This window comes from Wyeomyia smithii, chromosome 3 (genome assembly GCF_029784165.1).
Source record: "Wyeomyia smithii strain HCP4-BCI-WySm-NY-G18 chromosome 3, ASM2978416v1, whole genome shotgun sequence".
In the NCBI taxonomy this organism is placed as follows: domain Eukaryota; kingdom Metazoa; phylum Arthropoda; class Insecta; order Diptera; family Culicidae; genus Wyeomyia; species Wyeomyia smithii.
Window position 1 is genome coordinate 56,922,506 of NC_073696.1, and position 24,060 is coordinate 56,946,565.

Here is a 24,060-nt window from a genome sequence, read left to right on the forward strand (position 1 = left end):
AAATTACAATTCTAAAAAAATAAAAATACTGTAAATTTTTATAGGTCAAATTTTTCAAATTCTCTCTTTTTTACACATTGTAGATGTATGATGTAATATGTTCTACTATCTGTCAAAATTTGGTAACTGTATAATTAAAAACAAAAAAGTTATAAACGTTTGAGTATTTTGATATTTTCACTCAAAATATTTTTTTTTGAGTGTTTTTTTTTCTAGCTACACATTACAATGTTGAAAAACTATCGCCAAGAGCGTGATACCAATCCAGCGCGCTGTTTGTACCATGATGTATAGAGACATGGTGTAACGGTATGTCAAATGCAGAATCGGCCATTTTGGAAACAAGTGTGATTGCGAAGAAGTTTGTTTATAAACAGCCTCTGGAAAATTTTCGCATTGTTGAATATATCATTAAGATGCATTTATATTGTGAATATAACATACATACATACTTTGCTATCAATATTAGTGCTTCTTGAAAGCTACTCGCAACTCATAGTTTCTTTTTCAAGTGAGCAAGGACACATCAATAAACAAGGAAAATTTTCTTCCTGTTGCATAGTGATACTTCGTCTCCAACCTCTCTAAGCAAAAAACACTACCTCTACCCGCGCCTATTTTTTGGTCACACCGTTACACCATGTTCTACTCATCATGGTTTGTACCACAATCAATTAGTTCTATACAAGCCCTGTTGAAATTAAAAAAAAAGGTGCAACTGTACAAAGTTTCAGTGAAATCGGAAATGATCGATCAGCATCGATTCGCGAAGTACCATGGACTGCCTCTCTTGTTTCACTCGGCTGTGGTGTAAGTAGCAAGTGTATGCATTTTTCTGCGAGCGGTTGAAGCACAGCATGAAGCAGAAGAAAAACCTGTAGTAAAGATTGCTACACGCAGTGCTTATGCTGGCTAAGAGGCGCGCGGTAAGCTCTTTCCATTTACTGAGGAGAATAATAATCCTGCCAATTAAATCCATAAGTTTGAGGGAAACTATTTATTGAAAGCAACAATGGATGCATTCAAAGACGGCGAATTACGGCATCCAAAGACGGCGGAATTACAAAAAATAATTTCAGACCGTGTGCAACAAAATGATTGAAAACCAGTCGATGATCAATGAGAGCAAAATAAGTAAATTTAAACTCGTGAGCCAAAATGGATAGATTTTGACCTAGAAGGGAGTTATTTTAGTTTACAATTGTGTTTGTTATTTTTCAGTCCAAAATTCATCATTTACCCTTTACAAAACGAATAACAGCATATTTCTAATAGAATACATGGATTTCATGGGCGATTTATGTTACAAAACCTTAAAAATTTCTTTTTTCTGTTTCATTTTATAGAATTCATTTTCGATGTTTCACAATTACGATTCGTGGTTACTTTCAATTATAGGCACATACATGAAAACTCACCCAATTCCCCGGGCTTGCCATAGTTTTCGCCAACTTGCGGAACCGGGCGCCATTTTTTCAGGTCCTGCGGGCGATACGTCCGGGGCATCGAGCTGTCCGGGCCTTGCTGCTCGCCCAAGTTGTTCGAGTTGGTGTCGATCTCTTCCTCGTCGACTATCGGGTCGTCATCCTCGGCAAGGCTTCCCCGTCCTACGGGATGATGGCGCAGCTGGGCACCGTGCGGTAACTGCGGGATGAAATTAAACAAATAAGTGTGAATTAATGTTTGTTCAAGAGTGGGACAACAATGTCGGACGATAATGAGCATATTATTGGACAGGCGCGCATCCGGCGCTTTTACTTGAATTGAGTTTCTATAGGAACATTTCGTTTATAGAACAAACGTGGAACGCGTTTAGTTCAATTTTAATGCAATAATGATTGTTGACGGAGCGGTGTTTGTTGCTTTAGTGTAAATTTAATGAGTATTATTTTTTTTAACACTGGTCAAGCTTATATAATTCACGTTGAATCTAGATCGAATTTCCAAACAGTATTGTTAATGCCGCTCCTGTAGATAGAAGCGCTTATCGTTGGTGTACAGGTAGCCTAGGGCATGATTTACAAACAAGATTGTAAATGGTAATGACTACCAAATAAATTTTATCATTCCATCCGTATTAAGAAGATGTACTTTATTGCTCGTATGAAAAGACCGGCCTTACCGTGCTCCGTAAGGATGGCACTGACAAAGGAAACGTACCCATCTTGTCTGAGCTCCTTGCTGCCTTTATATGATACGAACCGCTTTGGACCAGGTATTTTCCGTAACAGCAAAAGAGAAAAGCATTACACCGAAACGATGGCCTTTACCATAAGTTTTTCCATGTACCCTGCCAGCGCAGAGGAAATTGTTTCTAAAATTAGATATTTTGCATTTGTCTGTCAGACTTTTCAGTTTTGTTTTCTTGATAGCTATATGATATCTCTACTGGTTATAACGGTGAACAGATGAAAGTGCAGTGTGCATTTTATTCCGAAGACAAATGTTTTTCAGCTTGGGATCTTAAATGCAAAACATTGCAACAGATTGTGAAATTGTTGCGGTTCATAACTCGTTTGGTTGAAAAATACTGTAGTAACGGAAGCAGGTTCCACCTAGGCATGCACCGAAAATTTCGGCACGTGCTGTGGGCCAAATATTTACGATAAACTGCATGCATTCATAATTCTACTGTGCGTGCAATGATTGCAATTACCATCCAAAATGCACAATGCTGGCCTCGGATGTAAATAATTTGTCTGTGGCCGGTTTGCTGAAAGGAAAAACACACCAGGAAACAATTTGCGGCAATTTTCCGTTGAATGTGTCAATTTCACCACCAACGCAGTTACAAGCCGGTTTGCTAATTTCCCATGAAAGCACACTCGAGAGAGTGGTGCGGCCTGAACAAAATTTGTTGAACGGGGAATACCCCCGACGGATTCGAACCGAACATTCCAGTGGGTGGCCGAATTCCCCTTCCCAAAAATTACTCGGCACTAGATGGTCATTCATTTATGGCACTTCAAGTCCGAAAATGTGTGTTATTTGTTTTTATATGCGTGTAAATAGGCAAACTCAGCAGGATATGCTACGCCGGTCACCCAATTGTAGGCGCTAAGGTGGAGGAGACCAGAGGCTAGGCGAGGTAGATGAGAGGAGCAAATTGAAAACAAAAATATACAAATTGGTGTAAATGTGATAGTAAATCGGGCGGCTCACGGCAAAGCATCCGGCCATTGTTGGCAAATTTTTCGACATTGTACTGCGCTGTTGTTAGGGGTTGATCGCAAAAATGTGCTGTAATTTAGCAAGCATATAGTTCAATGTCTGGCATTTGGGGAGTTATTAAAAACAACTAGCACCTTTCCAGCAATTACTGGAGCCCGCTATATCTGCAACAACGTTGGCAATTTTGTAGCACACCCCGTCGCGTACACCCAATATGGCAACGAACGGAATGTATAATTAAGCATTTCGTGTATGTAATTATGCATTCATCAAGTCGTCAGGGGAACGTACATACGTTATCATTTGCGTATATCATCTCAATCAGTTCCGAAGAGGATTTCAAATTGTACGCATTATACATTTAATTGGGTGATTGAATTCTTTGAATGATTTGCGGGTGATTTGGAACAGCACCCGGAAATTATTGGAAATTAGTTCACGTGTTTTTTTTTTTCAATTTTGATTTCTAGTTGTACTGTCCTATAAAGTAAATATGAATTGACTGTTTGTTTTCAGAGTTCTTAACAGAACATTAATTTAAATTAGATTGGGCATTGAAATACAGACCCGTGAAAATTTATTATGCTGAATCGCTGCTACTGACGCCCACAATGAACTGTTTTCTGTTTTCATATGGCAACCTAAATACCGACTAGTAACTGTTATCACGTTTGTTTAGAACTACCAAAAAGAAGAACGATACTATTCAAACTGAGAATATTACTGCTATAGCAAACATTTTCATCAACCATTCCGTTTGCATTCAAATCATTGTACTAGGAAACTACTCCTCACCAGTATTGTTCTGCACTGTTTCAAGTTATGGGTATAGAAAATAACATAGGAACCTCCGTAACTGGATTGTTCCCGCTTCTGCTTTCCACCGCCGGGCGGGACTGTGAACGAATGGTTTGGATCGGACAACGGAAGTAACCGACTGGCTTGAATCAGCATCCGGTGGTCACCACATAATTGCGTTGTTTCGTTTCGTTACCTAATGATGGTGTACTGAATTCGGTAAAACAATACCATTATTGTATTGTACAGAAGAAATCATCCGATTTGTGGATTTGCGCTAATTATTGTAAATTGAGAACCGAATTACAATATATCTATACAATTAATGTCTATTTAGAATACATTTGGTTGCCATCCGATGTTGCGATGTCGTTTTGACAAAAGTAGATATGCAGCTTTGTGATTAGTTTATTTATGTGATGTCAATCACATGAACTAAGTGCTGTACATCAGATTATTTAGGAATGTTGGTTCCATCATGAAAGCATCCCATAAAATATATCATCACATTCTAACGAAATACAATTTAAAAACTGGAACAAAAAAAAATTAGTCGAGCCAAACACTCATCAAACACTCTAAATTAACGAAATCCGCGTAATTCCGAAATTCCGTTAAAAACGCGTTCAAAAAAAATTTAGTGTCGTACATCAATGAAATTCGAAGCAAAAAATATAATCTTCTTACACAATTTACTTTGTAATGATAATGACTCAACCGATTTGAAAGTCATGAATCGCATTCGAAAGGCTAAGGGTATTTGTTTTTATTTTTATGTCATAAGCCGCCGCTCGCGTTAAGTATACGAATATATATAGTTTAGTTTAGTATAGTTTAGTGTTTAACCCGTATGTGTTGTAAAATGAACTTTTATTCATCACGCTCCTATGTTTGACTCATTATCCGATCACGAAACATTCGAAAGTTTCACTTAGAAAATATGCTTAAAATTAAAAAAAAATTGGACACATAGGGTAACGGGGGTATTTTGGCCCATATGCATATTTTGGCCCACCCGGTAACATTTTACGCATTTTATCTGATAAATTCAATGAATATTAGAAAACTATGCATGCAACATTTAATAACACACCTAAGAATCATACTACACTATAATTTTCGGCGAAAAACTGGCTCTAGATAGAGTTATTTTGGAATTAGTTCATACATATTCAAAGTCATGGCTGAGTCAACCCAAAGTCAAGAGGAAGTGGTAATATACAAGTCAACGTCCGGAAGCTATTGTAACAAATATGTATGCTTTTGAAACAATTATTAACATCAATAAAATGTCATAGAAACAGTTTGTATACTCTAACATGTTGGAAAAAGTTGAAAAAGTGGTTTAACCATTGGTCGAAATATGTTTGCCTCTTTCTGAAGCAAACATATTTTGGCCATGCCAAGTTTTGTCAACTCCCTTGAATCCCGTTCGGCCGTTGCACGTGAACAAAGAAACAGCTTGTGACAATTTACAGGTAATTACTTTCTCATTTATCACATTTAACGATATGAAATTAGATGAGAATGCCTGTCAAACCGCTATAAGCCAAATCATTTCATTTTTAGATGCCTAAAAATCACAAAAATTCACGGCAGAAGAATGTTCTCCTCAATATATATATATACAATATATATACCTATATTCATTTCATCAATCGCACATAGGATTGATGAAATGAATATAGGTCAATCTATTGATTTCCAAGAATTTCGTTTTAAATGATAAAATTCATATCGTCGACATCTTTGTTTTTGTTTTTCACCAGAATTGCTTGTACACTCAGTTGTGGACACTGTTTGAATGATATTCGGTAATAAATTCGTAATAAGTTTCTCTTCGATCGATAAGCGCCAGAAAAATTGCATGCTCGAAATTATGAAACGAAAACCTCAACTAGAACTTCTCGATTGCCAACTGCTAACAATTGTTTTAAGAAATTTTTTGTAATTTTTACCTAAAATATCAGAAGGGGTGTGTGCAAAGTAGGCTGTCCCAAAAATAATCGATGTTGCAAAAGTCAAGGTGCTCAACCCTAAATTGAAAGATAATGTTGTTTATACTATTTTTGTGGAACATTTCGACTTTCTAAAAAATTGTTTTCAGGTTGCCCAAATGAGATTTATGAAAAAATTACTTTTTTTAAGCTACGAACCCACTTTTTTGCACTTTTCGCATTTTCATATTTATCCATATATTTTTTGTATTTTTGCAAGGTTAATTTTGAATATGTTACATAGTTTGGTTCAGCATTGAATTCAGTTATTTGACTCACAGAGCCCATTAAACATCACAAAAAAATGAATTTTTACCATAATTTTCACGTACAAAAAAAAAATTTTCATTGGGAAGCGGGATTCATGGCGAAATTTTATAAACAAGATCCTTGATATCTTATCGAGGAATTGAGATATTGACATTACTACATGTGATGGAAAACTAAGCATTTGTACAAAAATGCCTCTGAATCTCAATATCTCCAATGCACTGTGTTTTATTTTGCCAATTGTGCGACCTATGTAAACAGTGTTTCAAATGTTGATTATAGCCATAACTTATGTTCGGAAAAGTTTCAGGACATTCAAAAATGCATCTTTTAATGTAGAATGAATGAGCAATGAGTGAGATAGAAGATTTATTTTTTAATCCGTTTGAGATAGACACAAGGGGTCTTCGACAAGATTGTAGGTGATTTAAAACCAAGAAGCTTAACCGAAGACATCATGTTTCTATCTCTTATATATGAGCCGTTGAGAGCAAAAGTGGTACATGTGCCATTAAGTAAATTTTTCAGGAGACGCGGTAAACGAAAATACTCAAATAGTAAATTATTTCCAACAATTTTTTTCAGCACAACTGCACTAAATCAATGCTGGAAAGGTTTCAAAAGACGGTACATGAAAGCATAACGAGTTCTGGTTGAGAAACTTACACAAACTTCAATGGAAAAACATGTACCACTTTTGTTGTATGGGAAAAATAATGACAACCAGAAAACGTTGAGAGCTAAAGTGGTACATGTCCAGTGTGAGCATGAAGGATGCATTATAGCTCTCTAATCTTAGGACATAGAACATTCATGTCTTCAGCAGAGTTGTCCAAGTGATTGAGTACTATAGAATGATGATCTGTTTGTTGAGGAATTCTGTCTCTTCGTGGCGCTGGTGTATACGTATTTGGTAACAGCATACGAGTTGATACTGAAATAGGTAAAACGCTTTCTGCTACAAAATAGTCACGGGTACACTAGCACCACGTAGTGAGAAAATTCCAAAGCAGACAGATCTTCATCTGAAAGTACTCAATCACTTGACCAACTTTGCTGAAGACATGATTGTTTAATATCCTAAGATCCTCGACTTACAATTCATCTAACATGCACATTAACATGCATAATTTTGGTTTAGGTTATCAAATCTCGATTTTTCTTGGATATTCTAGTACATTATTGCGTTCTGCATCAATTTATGCAAAAAACCCAAAAAGTGTAAAAATGGCACATGTACCACTTTTGCTCTCAACGAGCGTTGCAACATGAAGTTTTCTATGAGAAGACACTAAAAATCACAATTTTCGTTCTAACTTTGTTACCGGATTTTTCAGAATTTTTAAACCTCATACTAAGTTATTAATCATTTAATAATGCAATTGTTTTCTGAACGTTGTTGTTTTTTATCTCTCAAAATGAAAAAGTTATTTGATATATATTCGGTAAAATGCTTAGTTTTCCATCACATATAAAAAATGCAATAACTCAGCTTCCTGATAAGATGTCAAAAATCTTTTTCTATGTGAATTTTCGTTATGAATCTCGCTTTCCAGTAATTATTCCAGTTTTCGACTGAATTCTTTTTTGTATGTGTTTTGAAGGTTTTTTTTAAAAAAAATATGGGAAAAATCAGTTTTTTTGCGATATTTAATGGGCTCTGTGAGTCAAATAACTGAATACGATGCTGAACCAAACCATGTAAAATATTCAAAATTAACCCAGAAAAAATAAAAAAATATATGGAAAAATGTTAAACTCGAACAGAATTACAAAAAGTGCAAAAGAGTGGTTTTGTAGCTTAAAAAGTGATTTTTTCATAAATCACGTTTGGGCAAACTGAAAACATAGAAACACATAGATTGCGCCTGGAGATGATTTTCGACCTCTTTGCATAATTCTGGTTCCGAAAATACTCATATTGAGGGCTATTCGGCCGTTTAAGGCTGTTTTCCAGAAAGCAGAAGCTGCCACCTTTAGTTAAAAAATGGCCTCTAGAGTCCATTTTTGGCTTCTGTGTATCATCCCGATCATTTTATGCTGTTTCTCAGGCAAAATAGTTGAAAATGTGTTTTGTTTCTGTTGGACCTCCCACTTCCGGAGGATGTAGGGGTGTCAAACTATCATAGAAACACTCCTTGTACTCTAAAATTTTCAAATGTAAATTTTTGCTTTATTAATTTTCAAGTTGTTTATGTTTTGTTTATACCATTAAAACATCTCTCGTACCCAAAAACCCTCACACACCAAATTTGCCTTCATTTGCTTGATTAGTTCTCAAGTGTTTAAAATTTGTGTTTTATTTGCATGAAATCCCTTCCGGAAGGGGGAGGGGTCTCGAACTATCATAATAATCATTCTCGGCCAGAATAATCCCTACATTGAAATTTTCACGCCGATATTTCCAGTAATTTTCATGTATAAAGATCAGATAGACAGACCTCCATAGTTATATGTTTAGATTGTGTTTTGTTTGTATGTGAGCCCCTTTTTTCAGTGAAGGGAGGTATTTATAACCAGCATAGAAACATTTATCGTGCCCAAAATATCTCACATGTCGAATTTGGTTCCATTGGCTCTCGAGATATACAGAAATTTGTGTTAAATTTGTATGGGAGCCCTCCCTTCCAGAAGGGGGAGTTGTTTTGATCTAGCGTAATAACCTTTTCGTCCAAAAACCACTACACAAAAACAAACAATTTTCGATCGATTTGATAATTTTCAAGTCCATGAACGGTAAGCATTAGTATTTGATATAAAATGTGATATTGAGAATGGGCAATGTTTCCATGTATTTTTACTACAATAGTAGAATTAAATGGAAACATTCTGAATATCTTACTTTACTAAGACGTTCAATGAGAAATTGATCATAAAATTTATTTCATTTCTCAAACTTGTTGGTAAGATTTCTCTTATAATAGATTTTTCAATACCTTGGTTGAACCATGGTTTTTTCGCTAACTTTTGACGTAGAATATGTCTTACGACAATATGTACAGGGGTCCAATTTTAAAAATCGAAAACATCGAGAGCGTCACGAGAATTGTCCACTTATAAACGTTTTAAATTAGTCATTTTTCAACCGATATCCAAAAAACAATATCGCACGCTTAGCCTTGGGGCTAATAGCGGTCTCGATCAACTAGATTATAGTTGAGAGAATTCGTTATCGATATTGTTTTTGGCACATTTTGCATGTGTAGGATAAGTACAACGATACACCGTGCCCCAGTGCTGAGTTGAAAAAATTTCCAGCTCAAAAAGTTCCTGACTTGGGAATCGAACCCGATATCACAACCGTGTGGGAGAGCTAGCCGACCGACATCGCTAACCACAGAGCCACGGGGACCACAATATCAACCGATATCCATCATTCTTAAATCATCTAAGCACCCGCCCTAACAAAGAAAATTTTAATTTGATTTTTAAAAAATATTGTACTATCGAAAACTGTCAAGCCTTGTCGAAACGCAATTTCGACCTCTGATTGGTCGCTTAATGCTTGCTTTTCGTCACAAGGTCGACAGAATATACCTAGTTCACAGAGAATGCGCTCTTTGTGATTCATTTCAAGCCTTTTCCGGTACAAAGAGGACGGTTCTTTCTAGAGCAGCAGAAAGCGGATGGTGGCAGGTATTGTTCGCTTATGAAAGTAGACACTGCCGAATTGAATTTTTTGACCTCGGACGATCGAAGTTGTTTTAATTTTTACACCATTTCTTCGTCCAATTGCATTATTTTACCTTCATTATCAAACGATTTACCCGAGTTTTGTTATATTTGTATCAACTAAAGCGGTTTAATTTGTATTCTAAATAACTCAATACCAACAAATAAATCTTATATATAAAATAAAGTTACATATGTGCGACCGCCCATAACTTTACAACGGAGCGTCTGATTTGAGCTGGCTTTGTTTTGTTGTGTTCGTCTTTGTCAAAGGCAAATTGTTACGGCGAGAAAACTAGGAAAATTAAAAGAAAAATGATAAAATTCACGAAAATAGAACTTCCATACAACGGTGAAATGAGATCGCAGAAGGCGCAATGAACAGCAATAATATGACAGCAATTTGAAACAGTTGACTCTCGATAGTTATTTTGAAATCATCCTTTAAAAGCCGCCACCAAAAAATAAATACAAATAGAAGTACGCTCGACTGGTGGCTACCATCACGGTAATCGGTTGAACTATCTAGACATATAAAAATGCAGCTCTGTGTCTGTCTGTCTGCCTATCTGATTTATATAGGCTTGAAAACTACAAAACCGATCGGCGTGAAATTTTGTATATAGGGACGTGAAATTTTGTATATAGAGACCGAGAAATGTGACTAAAATATTTCGAGACCCTAATCTTTTCTGGAAGGGAGGGGTCTCATACAAATGAAACACAAATTTCTGCACATCTCAAAAACTGACCAAGCAAATGGAACCAAATTTGGCATATGGATGTCTTTAGGGGTAACAAATATGTTGGTTCGACATCCCTTTCTCTTCTGGAAGACAGGGATTCCATACACATGAAACACAAATACCTGCACGTCTCAAGAACTAACCAAGTAAATAGAATCGAATTCGGCAGAATGTTTTAGGGATAACAAGTATGCCCATAATGTTTCAACACCCCTCCTTCTTCTGGAAGGGCGGGGTTTCCTACAAAAGAAACTCAATTTTTTTCACAACTCTAGAACTAATCGTTTAAATGGAACCAAATTTAGCATGTGGAGGTTTTTGGGAGCAAAAAATATTTTAATGGTGGTTCAACACCCCTCCACCTTTTGGAAAGAAGGGCTCTAATACAAATCAAACATAATTTTTTTTGATGGTTTGATACTCCTCCGTACTATGGAACAGGAGGCAGGTCTCCCATACAAATTAAACAGATATTTCAACCAGGTTTTCCGGAAAACAGCCTGCAATGATCGGGTCGATGTACAGGAGCCAAAACTCGACTCCAGACGCCATTTTTCGATTCAAGATGGAAACTTCCGGTTTCTAATATGGGTATTTCCGGAATCGCAATGATGCACTGAAGCCACAAGTCGACCTTAGACAACATATTGAATTGTAAGATGGCGACTTCCGGTGTCTGGGGAACAGCTGAAAATGACCAAATTCCACCCAATATGGGTGTTTCTTTAACCAGAATGACGCTCAGAGGCCAGAAATTCTCGTCGAATGCCATTTTGAAATCCAAGACTTTCAGTTACTGGAACACAACAAAATTACTGAATACCACCCAATATGGGTATTTCCGGAATCAGATTGCCGGAAAAACAGCTGAGAATGATCGAATACCACTCAATATGGATATTTTCAGAATAGAGGTGATGTACAGAAGCCAAAAGTCGAGGATGTTGTCATTCCGATAAAACCAATCATTTCAAACGATTTGCCTTTTGACTTTTATCATATTCAATGGCCGATTCGTCGTGCATTTGCAGACTATAAACAAATCGCAAGGAATCAATGAATTTGAAATGTTTAAAATTAATAAATTGAACACAAAAATGGGCGAGACAAAGTTTGCCGGGTCAGCTAGTTTACTATAATTCAAACTAACTTGATAATCAACACATGATCGCATTTAGTGAAAAACACGTCTAGAATATGTCATACGTCAACGTAAGAATACAAATTGAAAAACCGAAAACATCGAGAGCATCACGAAACTGTCTTCTTTCAAATGCTCAAAACTCAGTCAGTTTCCAACGGATTTTCTTAATTCTTACAGCAAATTGTTAGCTGTGCGTCCACCAACACGCGGAATATGATGCTTAATAGTGTATTATAGATAAATATAGAGCCAGGCTGCAACGCAGAGTTAGACCTCCAATTGGTCGCTTAATGCTTGCCTTCCTTAACATGGTCGATAGAATATTATACCTAGTTAATCGTGACGGGAATGAACTATTTGCGCTCGTTTCTATCACCTCTTCGTAGCCATTCCTTGAATTAAGATATCTCAGTGCAACGTTTTACCTTCATTATTGTTATGGATACGGCAGTGAATGAAACCGCTTCTGCTGTTGTCGATTGTCGTTACCGGTGCCGGCTATAGAGGTAAACGTCATCTGGAGCAGAGAGCTGATCACCATTAAAATAATTAGCCCCAAAGCCTATTGCAAGAAATACCTCGATATAAGACAGGCTGTCGTATTCAACGTTAACTCTGCGGTCGTGTCTTATAAACAACCTTTCAATTTTTTCCAATTGTTCAATTTTAATGGAAAACATTGATCAAGCATTACAAAATGATTATTACGAATTCATTTATTTATTTGGTATATTCACCAACAGGCAATCAGGTGCCCTGATGGTGTAACTTAAAGCTAACAATTAAAATATCTTCGATACAATATTACATATTACGAACATCCAAGACAACACACATGAATGAATAGCGAAATCGATAGAACAAAATAATAATAATAGACCGGAAATAGTAATAACAATCACGAAATCAGTATCCCAACTCTTCTTTTCCAACAAAAAGTATTGGAAAAAATTAGATCATGCTTAGATATTCCGGGCATTGTTTTTTGATTAAGTTTAAAAACCGAGTCAGGAGTATCAGTAAGAAGACGCTCCAGCAGTGAATATCCTGTATTGTAATACATTGGTTGGGTTGGGAAATCAGTCGTGATCTTGTATGAAAACTTAATGTCATAACATAACATCTCAATCAAACCTCAGTAGCAAAACACAACATTCGACTTCCAGTACACTAATCGGAGTTGGGTTTATCTCGTTAAGAATACGAAAAAATGAATAATTTAAAAGGAATCATCACCATTTCAACAAGTCCATTGCATACTTTCACTATCTCAACTAAACACTGGCTGGCAGAGAAATATTGATCATTTTGCACACCGAAGTTTCGCTTTAAATCCAGTGGCAGTTACCGACTGGGTGCTAGCAGAACATTATCATTTTCACAAGTTTCATTATTATCATCTTTTTCAATCGTCCGTCGGTGAGGGCACTGCATTTCCGATTCAGTGCTTGGCGTACCAGCCGGATCCTCCTTGGCATAGCATAAAATCTTCAGTGAGCTCAACTTACAATTTAGCGCGTTATAACGTGAAGTGAATGAAGAGCTTCTCTCTAGGAGTACAAGGAAGGAACGCTTGCTGTGAGGGCGCTCCATTATCTTGGAAAGGAATTAAGCTCATTCCCAATGCTTCCTGAGACGCTTCTAGTTAACTTTTGTTCTTCCTTCTTTTTAGCAGAGGTTCATACAACACCATGTCTTGCGAATAGTCGCTGGATATACTGTGGAATAATGAGAAACTGCTGAAAAGTGATGGTCGCTGCTGTCGGTGTCTTCCCGAATACAAGATATCCTTTTGTATCTATCGAACCAAATGAAAAATAATGAGTTCAAGGCTGTAGCAATCTGCTGAATAATGAAGTACGCTCTCGGCAACGCCAGATTGTACCACTAAAAGGACGAAGTTGCAATGTTCGATGGTGGAATAAGGTTATGAGCTAAAGTCTACCACCAATACTTACGTTGTTGTCTAAGACTGTGAAATTCCAGAACCAAACTGTGAACACATGTAATATATCTACATTGAAGAGGTGCTCTATAAGATGAGTCAACCCGTTGATTACCTTCTTGACCCTCTTTTGATATTTAAGAGTGCGTCTTTTACCGGTTTTACCTTTACGCTCCACTGCTGCTCGAGCATCTGATGTTGGGGGATGTAGTTTGAAGCAAGCTGACACGAAGAGAGTCAAACTTGAAGGTCATTCAGGGATAATATTAGATGAAATTATTTTCCTCTGGGAGCCATAGATTTCGCAGAATTACCGTCCCATTTGAAGTGACATCGCATAATTTCATATCATATTAACTCTGATTGAAAATTGTACTAACACCTAACTACTCTAGCATACTGTTGGCAACAGATTATACATCGCTCTACAGTTAACTCACAGCACAGGAATGGAAGAGAAAATGGAATGGAACCCGCATGTGTTATGCAAAGGAATAAAGCTCCTGCCACAAGCTGCATAGCCAGTAAACAGCAGGAGGAGGCGGATGTACGTACACGACCAAGGTTCATTCAACCAAGCGTAATGTACTTTTTATTCTCGCTGTTGGGGGTCAATGTTAGAAAAGCTTACAATTACAGCTGGAATACTGCCCATGAGTTGAGCAATATGAATACGTTAGTTGAGCAATGTGAATGAATAAGAAATCATAAGGTTCATTTGCCAACATAAGCGGATAGGCGTGAAGGTTTTTGAATATAATTTAGATTCTTATCAGCATAGTGCCTCTTTCGTTAAGATTATAGTGAATGAAAATGAATATGTTTCGGAAGCTTCGCTCAATTCATTCATTATTGTTTTTTTTATCTAATAACAGTTTTAGTCAAAAGTTACGATCTCCTATAGGCTACCAACTTACAACCGGAAAAAAACCGAATTCCAAAGAATAACATAATTAATTGCCGCATCAAATAAAGTTCCACCCGTTTCCCAAATTCACCGCATGCAAATTAAATTAATGACTATGTAATTAGTTACTACACTTTAGCTGCTTTCTTGTCGGTTGGTTCTGGCAAAAGCAAAAAAGAGGTGGCAACAACGGCAGCACACCAACTAAAATTCGCCCAGATAATGCTAACAGATACCCCGATGTCGACACGCCCGGTATGATTAATTCCCCCGGGGCCATTACAGGGTTGACAAAAGCAGCAACAGGACCACTTAAAAGCAAATTATTCTACATGTACCCCGAAAGAGGGGTTTATTCTGGCTGCTACAGGTTTAATAATCAAGACGGAAGATTCGCGCAAAAGGCATGTTTAAGAGTGGTTTAAGTGTACTCTTTAACTCAGGGAAGGAAGTTCACCTAAGAGTGTTACTTTGATTGTTAGAAACAAGCGTTTTATTTTTTATTTTTTGACGTAAAACATGGACTATTTTTTCTCAAATTATACGTATGGAACCTAAAATCGAGAATAAAACTTTTACCTCCCGTTTAGTTTTTTCTTATCATTTCGATCAAGCTTTAATTGTAATTGATAATAAACATGATTTCGTTATTTTTTTTTCAACTGAATTGACACATAAATTAACAGGGCGAAAAATGGGTACCTAGCAGAAATCACCAGCAGCACCAAAATTCGTCGATTATTCTGTTTAAACCAGTTTTCGCCCTCTGCTGTCAAACGAAACTCAATTGTAAAACTGTAGATTTTTCGTGCAATAAATTGTTTAAGGATATGCCGCAATGTCTAAGAATAAGAAGAAAAAATCAAACATATTATAATGATATGTTTCAATATTGGTCAAAAATTTTACGCATTAGGTACGTTTTAAAAACGTAAACTTAGTGTTGATGATGCACGCTTAATGGTGTACCTAGATCAACAATTTGGACAACTGAAAAGAATAAAAAACAGACTGTATTCCGTTCCGGCAAGATGACACTAACAATAGAGGAAGAACGTATGTTTGAAAACTAAATCGTTGATATGAGCTTAACAAAAAGAATAGAAAAGACTCGATAAAAAGAATAGAAACAGAAAAATCGCTCGTTCACCATGCAAGAAAAAAAACTCGAGCAGATCAGCATAGTTTATCCAAGCGAACACAACCAGTGCTTTCACGAAAAAACTGAGCGACTGATTCAATAAATGTTTTCTTGAAAACTTTTTTCTCTGCTTCAGCCATATTTTACTTCTCTTCCAAATTTTTGTACCGCTATACATATCAATCATAAGAAAATAATTATTCTATTATGTTCATTTGTCTCTGTTAGTCACAGTTGACTGGTCAACTGATTGGTCAAGCCAATCAGCCAAAACCTCAAAAGTTGAAGTGAATCAACCCGTCAAATTATATTTTTCTAGGCTTCCTTAATGCTTTTGGAACAAAAATCCAAAATTTGAGTGTAATCCGTCGAGTTTTTATTTTTTTACAGCTTTTGGAATGGACAAACATCGTGTTTTTTGGGGATAATCACTGTACGCATTGCATAACTTGAGACCATCCTGTAGCTTGATACGATGCACGTACATGAGTGACGTCTTTTGAGAAACTGTTCACATATGTCCAAGACACATTTCTATTGATTTCGGAAACTTCCAAACATCTAGAGGTTTGTGGTATGTGTTAAATTGTTGTTTCATAAACATAATTCGGGTTAAATATACCTTGAAACTATATAGTTACTCATAATAGCCCGGTATCCAATAGAATTCATTCGAAAGGTAAATTCATAAGCTTCACAATGGTGAAGGTTTAATTTAGCGAAAACTAGCGATAAGTAGCTTCTCATCCTGTTTAAGAGAACAAGAACAAATTTTAAAACAAGTTATTCTGATTGCGTATTAGATTAATGCGCTTCATTCAATCGTAGTAGCCATGGAACACGTGCTCCACAAACGGCTGTTTCGAATACAAACAACGTGGAGAACACAACGTTTAAGTATGAAATTGTTTCAGATTAATAATTTTCCTTTATTTTACTTCAAATCTCACAAATGTTTTTTTAATGATGTAATACAACTTTGTAAATATTAATATTATACTAGACAATGAATAGACTTATAGCTTTTATTTCGAAATTCGTTTAACGTTTAATGTTTGAAGTATCTGAATAAAACCTGCTTGAATGTACCCTTACAGCATTAAATTTTTAGTAACTGATTAGGTTAATGTTGACGAACTAGCCCTCCAAGGGAATCCAGGAAAAAAAGGGTCGCATTACGGAATTCGGTTTAGTTAAAAATAAACTGAACATCGGGACGTGCCCGGGACTGGTCAGTAACTACTTATACACATTATGTGGTTAAAATTAACCTAACTTTATAATCTCGAATCTTTTGAGTGGTCCTATGATGAGTTTTGACCTTTTTTGGGCGGGTCTAGCTATATTATCTCCGGAACAGTTAGGCCTATTACAAATTACAAACAATAGGGCTTAAGTAGACTAAAAATCCGTTCGTTTGACGGGTAATGGAGCTAAATCGGTCAAGTGGTTACCGAAATATTAAACAAAACATCACGTGGACAAACATAACAAATAATTCATAAAAACAGGAAATATTACATGTATGAAGTCTAATTGGATACGGAATAAGTTTAAGGGTGTTAGAAAATCGTAATTCATCAATACCAATCGTTCAAAAATGTGTATGAAGTTTTGACCGTGATTCGTTCTGGAGTGGACCACTGTGCAGTTGTCAAAAAACAAAATAGTTGATTTTTTATAATTTCATATCGAATTAAAAAAGGGCGAAAACTCGGTGAATATTGAATAATTGTGGTATTCCAGCATGGCAGTAAAAATGACATTTATTCTCCCAACTGATCCTTCTTCAGATAAAAAAGTCAAATGTTACAGAAGATGAAGTTGAATGAAGATGAAGATGAAGTTACTGAAATAACTACAGTAATTGTTCGCTAACTGGGCGAAGAGCACTTCTTAGTTATCGAAATCGGCTCGCTAACTGGGATGTCATTTCAAACGTAAATAAACATCGAGGGGGATTCGATGAATAGTAGGCTAATGCTGCTTCGCGACAGCTTTATAAAAGATTTTAATTTACAAGTTGATCTCCAGACAGAAAATTCTATTCTGTTTAAGTTGCTATTGGATCCCAAATTAGAAGGCCAAACTAGAAAGTAAACCGCGAAACCATCATCCTGTAATGTTCCATATTTACGTGCCCCCGTTCGTTTTGATCATTGACGTTTGTTGTCTTTTTAACTGGGAATCGTCCCAGTTAGCGAGCGCCCAGTTAAAGTGGGGGGAGTCCATATTCCACAAAAAAACATTTTTTTAGACCTCTCCTACGGTGAACATTGACCAAACATCCTACCCTCTCCTTTGTCTACGTGACTTTTTTTACAAACAAAAGTTTAAAACCGTTTGTTTCTATGGTTTATTTAGCGGCTACATATAAAAAATTTTAACAAAAGAATAACACGGCCAAACAAGAAAAAATTACCAGTACTGCTCGAACTTCCTGTAATGAATTCCTGAAAATACAGAAATGGCTAAAAAAATTGATTTCCAAAATAGCTGTAACCCGCTCTAAGAAACCAAATAAGAGACCAAAAACAAAAAGTATTCAAAATGAGCTTCTGATAATGTCATTGATGAAGAATAGCATTACAAATGAACCGCTTAATAAAGCCCAGCATACTATTTGCTTCACTTATGATAGAATTGAAATGTTCTGTAAAAGTTGGCTTGATATCTAGTATCATTTATAAGCCTCTAACAACCTTGTATTTTTGTACAGTTTGATTTCCTAGAGATGGTGATAGAATTGTGGCGTCTCAATTTGTCGACTAAACAACTAGTGTAACATGAATTGACTTCTTCCTGGAATTCCTCTGTGTCTCTAATATTATCGATTCTTAATCTGCGTAAATTAATTTATTTTTTAAAATATTACGGAAACGTCATTTTCATACAAAATGAACAGAAGTGGACCTAAACGCGAACCCTGGGGCACCCCAGAGGTGACTGAAATTCTATCAAGTTTTGCACCTGATTTGACAGTCAGCAGCAAATAAGATATTTTCCAGATTTCGAAGAATTACACATTTTTCAAAGATGAATTGGAAAGGCGCTCTAATGGAACTGTAAGATCTTTAAAAAGATGCTCAAGAACATGGGAGCAATACCGTTATAACCAGACTCTTTTGGTGTGTCTAAGCTTCTAAGTGCTTTTCAGAACTCATGTTGAGAAATTTGATTGACAGATATATGTTTAGAGATTTCGGGGATGAACGCAAAGAAATCACGGTCGCGGTCTTCTTCTAAGAATTAAGTATCTTCATAAGCTGGAGAGATAATTTTTTTCATACAAGTCGGGTTTTCTACAAGAAAAGTTAAAAAAAGAGTACGCTAACCCCAGTAACATTTTAGGTTGTAAAGCGTATTGCAATACAAAATAGGTTTTATGACAGTCTCCAAGAGCATTATGAAACATAAATTGTTACATAGGAAGTTAAACTCAAAGTGCATGAAAACGCTCCGAAGAGCAAACTGACTGAAAACACTTCAAACAGAAAGTAAAAATAAATATGATTTCAATTCCAGCTCAACGAGTTTTCAGGTAAATGAAAAAACCCAAAAAATTGAGCTTAATATAATCTTACGTTAGAAAAAGGGCTTTATGAAGTTGCAGGAGAGCATGAAACTTTATGCTGAGAACATAGGAAGAATTCTAAAAGAAATACGTCTATTTAAGTGACTAAAACCATGTTAAAAGGAAGAATTAAAAATTCTAATTCAAAAAACGTATCTGATAAGAAAAAATCGAAAATGAACTTAATCTCGAACCGGTTCAAAAATTTTCTAAACAAGAAAAAATATCTGAATCAATCTAAAATAAACGAAAGATTCTTCAAATTTTCACTGGAAATCGATTGTCATTTCCAAAACACGTTTAGAAAAACAAACCTTGAATGAAAATAAAATAATCTCCAACTTCTAAAAGACACAATGACAAGAAAACTGCATGAACAAAATTTAGCCTGAAAAACGCAAAACAGCGAAAAACCCACAACAGAAATTATTTACTATTTGAGATGAACAAAACTGAACAATTGATCTCATTTAGTATCTAATAACTAATGGTTACAAATCAGAAAAATACCAAACTCAAGAAAAATTTATATCAAGTTAATTTTAAATTCATAGGAACTCTCGTAAATGTAAACATCTGAAAACTTTCCGAGTTCAGCTCAAAATGGTTGAAAAACGTCTCTGAGAGCTAGAAAAAGTCAACAATGGAAATATTGGTTTGAGACGCTTTTATTAAACAGAAAATAATAAATAAAATATGATCAAAATTTAGTCAAAAGGGCTGAATAATGCTACTTAGGTACAGAAAAAGCCGAAGAAAATAAAAAGTCGTCTAAAATTATATTGTAAATTTCTCTGGAGAAACGGAAGAAGCAAGCTGGGTTTACCGAACTAACTGAAAATGCTTGTTAACTCTACTGGAATCCAGAAGAAAACAAACAAACTAAAAAAAATGAAACTTAGTTCAACCTAATACAGTAGCTCATACGTTACTTTGATGAATGCGTATGGAGATAAAATTGAGTTCACAGCTTGGTGGAAAATGCCTCAAGGAGTTGAAACAAAGTTTATGAAAAATGATTTTGAATTAGCCTAGAAAACTTGAATTGCTTAGAAGAGAAAACAAAAAAAGAAAAAAGAGATATAGCTAATTTTATCTGAGATTCTTGAAAGTTTCTCAACATGTGCTCAACATGTCTGAAGAACCTTTTCAAAAAAAGGAGGGGCCAAAAAAGAAATGATACCAAATTTATCTCAAATATAGCTGACAACGATCCTATAACCAGAAAAGATATAGAATTTTCAACATATGCCAATACATTTTTCGGCAAATTTCTATGTTATTGAAAAAAATATCGTGTTCAAGTGGACATCATTGCCCCCTTCCTCCTTACCGTGTACAAGCGTGGCCATTTGCGTACCACCAAGTTGTCCGAGTGGAATTTCATTATGTTATTTTAATAACTAGGGTGTTCTTTTGCGACAATATTAGATTGCATTTGGGTTATACTGGGTTATACTAAGTATCTCTCACTGTAGACTGCATCGATGTCTTCTGCATCTTTAATTTCCAAACAGAGCTTCACAAAAGGCCGGCCGAAAGGAAAGGCTGTTAACGTACGAGTGAAGGATACCAGAAGTGAATTGGATCGAATGTTACTGTAGTCAGTTGATTTCAGTTACTTGTTTTAGTTAGTCAAACATTTTTAAATATGGCTCAACTTTTTTGCATTTTGAAAAGTAGCATTGCTATATAAATACGATCGAATGCCTTGCTCAAGTCTGTGTGAAGAGCTTCTACATGGTTTACATCAACTCTTGCACTTGATAAATTATTCATAAAGTCGAGTAAATTAGTAGGTGTAGAACAGCCCTTCAAGAAGCTATGCTGCCTATCAATTATTTGGTTTTTATATGAAAAAAAAATGAGTCGTTAGCAATCGCTTCGAATACTTTAGGAATGCAAGAGATTATAACTATTTCACGATAATTACCCATTTCAGATTGGCTGCCAGATTTAAAGAAAAAGATACCAGAAATGAGATTTAGGATTTTTTTGGGAAGTACTTAAAGTTTAGTGACATGTTGATAAATGGTAAAATGGAGTATTGACTTTTATTGCAAAATTTTTCAGAAATACTGGAACCTTTTGAGATATCAAAAATTTCATCATTTGCAAAATATCCTTTAAAGTTGTAAAGCGAAATGAGCTTTATAAGATTAAAAAGCATCATCATATTTTAGTATTTGTTAAGATAATTGGAAAAAATTATGCTAAACATAGAAGTTTACAACTGGCGGATGCCAATCCCAAGAATTAATCTTCAGTATACTTCGCGCGCGAGTTTCACAAACAATATGGCAAATATTTGCGTATTACATAATAGAATAACGAACATCGAAGTAAAATTCATCCCAATCTTCAGATTGTTTCAATCTGTTCGCAAAACCACCCTCCAACGAAAAAGTTTTATTACTAACGAAATGAAATTATCAAAACCGAAATTTCTTCCCATAACAATGACAAGCCAACTAGCGAACTGATGGCAGACAACTTTCTACCTCACAGGAATAAATATTGCAAAGTTTTGACTAGATGTTGGAATTAAAAGCCGGCATGTGTGTGCCCTTTGCGCCACAGTGCATCTCAGCTGGATCATGAGGAGAAAATACACAACTTATCACATCCCGCCGGAAACAAGTCACGTAAGACGACGGCGACGACGAACAGGAGAATTGACATAAAACTTTTCCTTATTCCCCATAAACGTATGGCAAAATATTAAGGCGGCGGGTGACGCGGTTGGTACTTTCAAAACCACCCCATGTCTATTTTGCTTTGCACCTTAACGCAAAACTTTTCCCGAATAAAAAATTTCTACCAGATAAAAGTGCTGCTCTATATCGTTTGATGTCGAGTTTCAAGTTACATTCGAGAAAAGCTAAAATGTATTCTGAATGCTTCACCGCAAACTCTAGTTCATAAATGGAATTACTCTTTGTGGCTTCGAAATGAAAGAAAAATATTTTTTCACACAGAAATAACAGTGCAAAACAAATCACGTATGTCATACTCTACTCCTTGAGGAAACCGTGATTTTTTGCTTCAGAAATCCCCAAGGGCAAAACGAAAAAAATACTTGGCATAATCTTTATGCGTGCCTTTCTTTCACGGTAGTTCAAGCTCGCAAAAAATATGACACTAGCGAGCTTTCGGCTAGCATACTGGGCAGTATAGTATCTTTTCGAGGGACGCAGCCTCTTAATCACGTACTTCGCACGATGATATCCGTGGATGATTACTGTTGCCCAGGTTGTGCCTTTTGACCTCCTCCAGCCCGCGTGCCGGTTCCGTTCCAGTACGTCGCTTTTCATAGTAATAAATCCACCCAAGGAAGGACGAACGCAGATTTGTTTCCTTTTTTTTCAGTAGTCGCTTTCTCTGCTCTAGCAACGCACGGGAGGGGGGATATCCTGCCAGTCGGTGGCGTAAAAATGTACGAAACGAGGATAAATTTGATTTGGTGTGAAATGATGTAATTTATTTCGCCGGTAGCCTTTTCAATTTGTGCTTCCTCGGCGTCGTGACGTGCTTTCGCTGGTATCCCGCTCTTGTTGAGGGGGAACACGTTAGTTTCTGGCCAGCCAGTAGAGTGTTGTGTGCTGGTTTTGGAAAAAGGAAAAACCAGACCCAGGACAGCATAAAGAAGCGCGCGCAAAAGTGGAAAACTTTGAATGGTATTGTTTGTACATGCTTTTGCTTCGTTGTCTTGATTTATTACAGCAAGATTGCTGGGAGTGGAAAGCTGTGGAATTGTTTATTTTTTTTTTCGGGAGAGATGTTGAGTTGCAGAAAAAGTTATGATATTGTCTGTGCCAAAAGCCTTTGAGCAATCGAGGAGTGAAAAATTTGTTTTGAAACGACAGTTTAAACTTCACTCAAGTAGAACCACTTTGAATTAGGCACATTATCGAGAAGTATTTAATCTAGATACAGTGTTTTAACGTTAACCTTCATAAATTTGAAAAATTTTGCACTGTAAATCTCCATTAGTTTGAAAATAATATAATTTTTATTAGCTCAAGTTTCTGTTTTTTTCGAATCGTTTTTGGAGTTATTTTTGCATACCCACTTATACTGGGTCAACAGATTTCACGTACATTAATATCGCATCAAATTGCGCAACAACGTCGAAGTTTTACGTTTGGGTAAAAAAGTGCCTCATATGTTGAATTTCATGCTTGTGTACTCGACACATAAAAGCTCCGGTTGCGCTTGCCACGCATAATAAAGCAGTCAACCTCTTTCTCGTAATATGGCAAAAATTAAATCATCAACAATTTAAACTCCATATTCTTGTTTCGAGATTTCATTTACCATATGGAAGGGCAACATGAGGTGTCCTAGTTTGCAAATCTCCGAAGAACAATAAATCACGGCAGCGTCTATCGTAGAGGGTGCCAGCTATGTTTGGCTCCAAGCTTTGTTGTGCAGTTTTCTTGGAGAGCTAAATCGAATTTATTTTCGCCTAATAAACAATACACAGTACGAGTCTCACACACTCATTGAAGTCAACTAATCATACTCTCAAAAGGGTTAATTTGCAGAGTTCCAAAGTCACTATATTTCATTTCAGAATAAATGGCCTGACCCCACATACGGAAATTTGCATGTTATTCAAAAGTTTAACCATTCAACTAGTTTCCAGCACACATACCACCCGGTATGGAAATCCTTGCTTCGCGTGTCATTCCC

At 36.1% G+C, this 24,060-nt stretch overlaps 1 protein-coding gene across 2 annotated transcripts in view; it reads right to left on the reverse strand.

The window, feature by feature from the left end:
- LOC129726753 (polypeptide N-acetylgalactosaminyltransferase 5) overlaps positions 1–24,060 on the reverse strand; it is a 98,999-nt gene that overhangs the window by 25,065 nt on the left and 49,874 nt on the right. For both annotated transcript variants that reach the window (XM_055683814.1, XM_055683813.1), the window contains exon 3: positions 1,419–1,644. In XM_055683814.1, the coding sequence (XP_055539789.1) occupies positions 1,419–1,644 (226 nt within the window). The remainder of the gene's footprint in view (positions 1–1,418; positions 1,645–24,060) is intronic.